Genomic DNA, 7,363 nt, shown 5'->3' on the forward strand with positions numbered 1-7,363 from the left:
TAATTCTTACTTTATTTTCTATGGCAAGTGGGTGATGACTAAGCTCAGCTGATCAATAGGGGGTATTACGAAACACTGAAATACAGCATCCAGTCTGTGTAGCACTACGATACAACGTCCAGTCTGTGCAGCACTGAGATAGTGTCAACATTCTGTTGCCATATGGGCTCTATTAAATACATCAGACTAAATTCAGAAGTCCAGTTCAAAATAACTTGCAGTCAAAATGTGTTAGATCTCTCGTTTTAAAGACTTCCTTACTATAGGGTAAATATGAAATGGTAGTCATCAGGAATTCCACTGCTAACTTTTTTGCCGCTAATCAGAGATGAATTTTCCAAATTTTATTTATGAATTTTCTAATATCCATCATTGTAGCTTGACAGAGACAGATAAATAGATATATATCTAGATCATATATATATATATATATATATATATATATATATATATATATATATATATATATATATATATATATATATAGAGAGAGAGAGAGAGAGAGAGAAACAGTAGCCCACCATAAGTTTATTAGAATAAACTAACTGTTACACACTGCCAGTGTATATTTAAAATGTGTCAAATTTCCAGTACAGGGAGGATAAAACTATAAAACAGTAGGAAAGCCTCTATAAATATATTATATATCATGTTGATACAATCTACAACATCTACCTGTGGTATTACTTTAATTTGGAGTTGCCCTCGACTTAAGACACCTTGTACTGACACCTCAGTCATAAATTAGCTTTATAATAGAGGCCGTCTTCAAATAAACACTCTATCAATAAAGAAACACTAAGGTACATTTTTCTCCCCCTACTAAAAAAAAACAACACACACGTGCCACACTCAGTATGTACATGTAACACCCCTGAAGAGACGGGAGCCTCAATCTAGCACGTAAATTACAAACTAATGACAGAGTAAGCACATTTTATTTTATGGTAGTGCAGTCCTGAAAGAAAATGCAAGATAAACTATGTACAGAACAGCAGTCCTTCGGATGTTATAGGTGGTTTTGTTTTTAGTTCAACTGTAATTCCAGTACAAATAAAAACCAATGTGCTTACTATCTATCAGAAGATAGAATTTCAGTTTCTCTTGCAGAGAAATTACAAATAAGCAAGTTACAGTGAGAAAAAAAATAACCAAGTAGGATACATTGTAGTTTTTACAGAAATCAAAACGGAGGTCATTTTTGGTGCAGAAAAACATTTACGTTATTTGACGGCCACAACAGCATTGTCCTGCCCCTTAACAACCAATGAACACTCCTGATTCACTAGTACACACTAGTACAGTACTCCCTTAACCTTCCAACTCCCACCTAATAGGCTCTTGGTAACGGTCACCGATAAATGTACTGTAGTCAAAGTAAGTTAGCCACACATGTTGCTACATACAGGTAGGCTACCGTATTACTGTATTACGGTATTTTCTAAACAAAGAAAATATTGCCACCAGAGGGCTGTGGTTGCAGTGGTCTGGACTGACTGAGGGATGGAGTCCACCAGTGCCAGTGGAAGGAGCCAGCGATGGGAGAGGTGTGGTGACAGGTAATGTTCCCCCAAGCACTGCGGGGGGAGGTGCTAGACTCCCACCATGAAACCCTGCGTACAGGAGTAATGAACATGATGCGACGGCTACGCCAGTCGTCCTACTGATCGGAAAGGACCGCCCGGGTCAATTACATGCCCCTCTCCAGCAGTAACAGGTCGGCGGACCCATGGAGAGTGTCGTGCAAGGTGGTCCTGCATCAGGCTGTCTTCCTACCTGGAACAGGACCCGGCACAGGCTGACCCGATGACCTCTGACAGTCCCCCCCCGCCCTCTCCTGAGTCACCTTGCTCTGCCAGTCCTTAGCACCCCTGAACTCTGCCAGTTCATCCCCTGTGGCTGACAGGGGACTGACACCTGTGAGAAGACCACACCTGTAACAATGCCATCGGAGTAGGGAAGGGGAGAGGTTGGGTGTGCATGTGGAGGGAGGTCTCTTCTGCTGTGGGGGGGTGCATCAGCCAGAGCCATTTCTTGGTGCTCTCCAGAATTTGATGGGAGCTAGAGGGTCACAGTTAATGGATCTGACTGGTCGGTCCAGGTGAAACCCGAGTCTTCTGCCAGTTCTGTTGTCAATTCAACACTTCTTTCTATTCCTTATGGATATTATCTTCATCTTTGTTAGACAACTTTTGGTGTCTTCCAGTCCTGGGTTTGTCAATTACAGAGGATGTTGCTCTGTTTTTGCTGATCATGCTTCGGATACTACACCTTGAAAACTGAGTGATGCCAGCTATTCTCACCCAAACTAAGTTGTATTAATAACAGTCAAAGTTGTTATAATAGTAGAAAAAACACTAGTGTAGGCTTTCAGTAAATTGTTGATGCTCAAAAGACATCAGAGTAGAAAAATGCAACATATGTCTTTGTACAGCAGTGTATATAAAATATGTATACTTCTTTCAATTTGCGCTACACAAACCACGCCCCTATGTACTGAATGTACACCAGTTATCTACATTACTCAGGATACGGACATTCTGGGCATTGCAAATGGAAAATACATGGATAAATATTGAAGCAGACACACACACATCATAGCAGAAATACAAAGTTGACCAAAAAGCACTAAAAAGCTCTGCAATGTGTACTGTAAATGGATGATTTGTTTGGAGAGAAGAACAAACTGAGAAGAATAGGTACAAGATTAAAAGTGGTCAGGCAACGACCCTTAGTGGCCCCCATGGCCTCAGCCCTGACTCCACTAGAGCCCAGAGGAGCAAACAAAACAAAAATAAAAAATTCAAAAACTAGAAAAAGGAGCTCGTCTTTCCATTAGCCATCCCTGCCAATATGCTTTCTACTCTGAGCTTTGTGTCGGTCCAATGTCTAAACACACTGACTGATCTGTAGATCTCAATTTACGATAAAGCACTGACAAAATAATTTACCTATTAGTGAAGGAAAAGGAGCAGGTATGGTGCCTGAAGGTAGAAATTGGAAATGCAGTTTCATTGAAGCATGCTGCCTGAACCTCTCTCCTAACATGCACTCAGGATTGTTCTATTAATCTCAGCAAGCCTGCAAGTCTCTTGCATCCCAAAATGCAGAAAATGCCTTGAAGCTGTCAGTTACTAGGGCTTTATGTAAGAAAGCAGCAGTGACTAATGGTATCTACAGAGGGAATGCTTACAATAACAAATGGAAAACCAAACCTCCCCTCCAACAGCCCTGTCTACAAAAATAAAATAAAAAATAGGTCTTCAAACATCACATATGATCAGCTATGAACGGCATTATACAGCAAGAATATTTTGCCTATTATATGACATTTCAGTTCTGTCACTTCACCACTAAAATCAGACAAAACATAGGTATTAAGTAATAATGATTTACTGACATTCCTAAAGAAGGAAAGATGAATACATGTAAAATTGGGACATTTAGTCCCCGTTTCCCCTACTCAGACCTCTAACCAAATATCTTGGTACTCCTAAACTGATGACTCTCTTCAAAGTGACCTCATGCAGTCATTCTGCATTGGTGCAAGTAGAACCCCAAGAGTTCCCAACACCAAACTTCTGAACTGACCGGTTTGCTGAACGCCCCACTTTCAACCCCAAGAACGCAATTATTATTAGTATTATTACTTAGCAGATGCCCTTACCCAGGGCAACTTACAGTTGTATACAAAAAATATATATCAAGGATTACAGTGCAATTAAGAGCAACATTCAAAATACAATGACTTCAGACATTTAAAAGTGTTTTTGCTATTTTTTACAATTTCAATGGTAACAAATGTAGACTTTTTTACCATTTATAGTTCTGTTTTAAAGACTTGAAAACCACAACAATGTAAGTACTGTATTACTGTACTGTATCTTTGCCAGTTTGAGGGTGAAGATAGCAGGTGTACACATTTAATAAAAACATTGACAATTCAGTTTTCAGAGTTACGGACATTTCTGACTTACAACAAACCTCCATTCCCAAGGTGTTACACATTACATTTCATTGTGGCATCACATCGCCCACCACTGCAGCACACACATTACATTTCACCGTTTCATTTATATGTTAATTAATTCAATACATTTAGCACTGTATTATTTTAAAACGCAACTTAAATATTCCAGTTAGATAACCATGTTGCTGATAAAGAGTCGTTTACAAATGTAGTCCTACCTCGACCTCAAATGTTTGTTCAGTATCATCCAGAAACAGCACTTTGAGCTGTAGCTTTTTCTCCTTGTATCTTTTCCGCGCTGCTTTTGCAGTCTTTTCTGAGGACTTACAAAACTCTGATCTGGATCTACTTTCACACATAATTAAACACTCGGCTAGATCACGTATCCTGAAACAAATAAAAACAAAAATGAAACAGAATCGATTCTATAACTGTACAGAGTACATGTATTTAAAATGTATCGTGCAATACAATTCCCGCTGTCCCCTTTCTATACTGTAGTATGTACGTTATTCGTGTCACCCACATTTACAACTCGCCACACTGGCATGTCAAATACATCAATCAGTTAAATTGCGGATTTCCAATACAAAATGACATTTCCAGTGCCAAAAACAATTGCTTTAATATTTTTCAAATTACCACAGCCCGAAATAGAAACTTGACACCTTCAATAAACCAGGTTCTTACAAGCGCATTAGAATTCCGTTTACAATTAAAATAATGGCACATGAGAAATTACAACAAATAGTTGTATGTTTTATTCGTTTGTTTTGTTGCTACGATTCATGAATGTTTGATGTTAACTAGCTAATAATTCGATTAAATATTTTCCTATACAGACACATCATGCAGATTATACCGCGTATTTCTTTAGACGCCGAGCTCTCCTTGTTTACAGTAACTGCAATACGTAATCAGTATGTTATCTATATTACATTGACGCCCTATACACTTCTATTTTAACCCAACATTTACCTGAACTCCTTTGTTTTCAAACGTCATTGTCCAACAAATATAATAAATAGATCACAGTCACCATCAAACAACATAACTCCTTATTGTCGTCCCCTCAAGCCAGGGGCGGCTTTGCTGAGCAGCAAAAGGGATAATTTACTTGATCAGAGTCACCTGATTGTGAACACTCAAAGCTGATATTTAACTCTTTTCCAGGTTTGCTTTGAAGAACATAGCAAAGAGTGTATCACTGTATAGCTGTGTAACTACAGTAATAATGAAGCAATGCTGTAATGAAAGACGATGAAAAGTCTCCAGTCTTAATTAGTTAATACGTGACTGGTGGATTGACTCATTGATTGACAAAGGAAAGAGCTGAAAATAATTACTTTGAAATTACAATGGGGAGTGGGCAGTAACATGCAGAGGATATTAAAAGACAGGGGCTCATTGAGAAAATAAAGGACACTTCAAGCATCGCAATATTTTTATGACTGAGAAGGGCACTTGTGGCATAAGGACAGGGGTTTAAGCTCATTCTTTCTGTTTTCATTTTATTCTAATGTTTTAGTGTTCAACTGTGTGTCATAATAGGGGTCTCCAGACTGTATCTTAACTTTGAAGTATTATCAACCTAATTTTATATAAAAGTTGTATTCTATACTTAACACAGACAGAAAGCAACCCTGTGTTTTGGTTGCATTGTTCTATTGGAAAGGGATTGCCAAACAATGTCTTTACTAGGGACTATTGAATGGATAGCTATTTTAAAATACGGAGTTACTAGGGTCAACAAAAGTAATAAGGGAGGTTGGGCTTTTTCCCGCAGAGCACCAAAATTATGTAATGCTCTGCTTGTATTTGATAACACATTTGCAATATGAAAACATTAACAGATATTTACATAAGAAAAGCAATAACTTACTTTAACTTAACTTTGCTTCACAATATCCATGGACAAAAACAATGTCTTGTTATAAGGATTTACTATTATATGCTGTCAACAGCCATCTCAAAACCGTAATATATACTTCACTGCGCAGGCTAGCAAATCCCGAAGTAATTTAATCTTATCTGCATATAAAGGTGAACAAATAAGAGTAGAGTATTTGACAGAGGGTACATAGGTTGTGGATTTGTTTCTCTTGATTTACAGCTATTGAATGTTTGAAATACATTTGTTACTTGGGTTCTCATTAAAAGAAAAACACTAAAAATGGACTAAAATGGTTAAGTAATACTTTAATGGTGTGGTGTTTGTCTACGAGACTGACAACGATTGATATGTGAGACTGACAACGATTGATATGTGAGACTGACAATGATTGATATGTGAGACTGACAACGATTGATATGTGAGACTGACAACGATTGATATGTGAGACTGACAACGATTGATATGTGAGACTGACAACGATTGGTATGTGAGACTGACAACGATTGGTATGTGAGACTGACAACGATTGATATGTGAGACTGACAACGATTGATATGTGAGACTGACAACGATTGATATGTGAGACTGACAACGATTGATATGTGAGACTGACAACGATTGATATGTGAGACTGACAACGATTGATATGTGAGACTGACAACGATTGATATGTGAGACTGACAACGATTGATATGTGAGACTGACAACGATTGATATGTGAGACTGACAATGATTGATATGTGAGACTGACAACGATTGATATGTGAGACTGACAATGATTGATATGTGAGACTGACAACGATTGATATGTGAGACTGACAACGATTGATATGTGAGACTGACAACGATTGATATGTGAGACTGACAACGATTGATATGTGAGACTGACAACGATTGATATGTGAGACTGACAACGATTGATATGTGAGACTGACAACGATTGATATGTGAGACTGACAACGATTGATATGTGAGACTGACAACGATTGATATGTGAGACTGACAACGATTGATATGTGAGACTGACAACGATTGATATGTGAGACTGACAACGATTGATATGTGAGACTGACAATGATTGATATGTGAGACTGACAACGATTGATATGTGAGACTGACAACGATTGATATGTGAGACTGACAACGATTGGTATGTGAGACTGACAACGATTGGTATGTGAGACTGACAACGATTGGTATGTGAGACTGACAACGATTGGTATATGAGACTGACAACGATTGGTTTATGAGACTGACAACGATTGGTATATGAGACTGACAACGATTGGTATATGAGACTGACAATGATTGGTATATGAGACTGACAATGATTGGTATATGAGACTGACAACGATTGGTATGTGAGACTGACAATGACTGGTATATGTGTAGCAATTCACTTGCTCCATAAAGTGGGTGTAAGTTTCACCCACCTGTCCCTTTTATTAGGGTCAGTAGCCTGGCCAGGTTAAAACTCAAATTCCCATAGTTCCTTGCTA

The 7,363-nt window shown here is 38.2% G+C and overlaps 1 protein-coding gene across 1 annotated transcript in view; it reads right to left on the minus strand.

The window, feature by feature from the left end:
* LOC121295274 (FERM domain-containing protein 7-like) overlaps positions 1–5,121 on the minus strand; it is a 48,743-nt gene extending 43,622 nt beyond the window's left edge. Inside the window, exons 1-2 of the mRNA XM_041219728.1 lie at positions 4,949–5,121; positions 4,189–4,357 (exon numbers count right to left, since the gene is read on the minus strand). Coding sequence (XP_041075662.1) covers positions 4,189–4,329 — 141 coding nt within the window. The 5' untranslated portion in view covers positions 4,330–4,357; positions 4,949–5,121. The remainder of the gene's footprint in view (positions 1–4,188; positions 4,358–4,948) is intronic.
* Between the last annotated feature and the right edge of the window lie 2,242 nt (positions 5,122–7,363).

Source organism: Polyodon spathula, chromosome 20, assembly GCF_017654505.1.
Source record: "Polyodon spathula isolate WHYD16114869_AA chromosome 20, ASM1765450v1, whole genome shotgun sequence".
In the NCBI taxonomy this organism is placed as follows: domain Eukaryota; kingdom Metazoa; phylum Chordata; class Actinopteri; order Acipenseriformes; family Polyodontidae; genus Polyodon; species Polyodon spathula.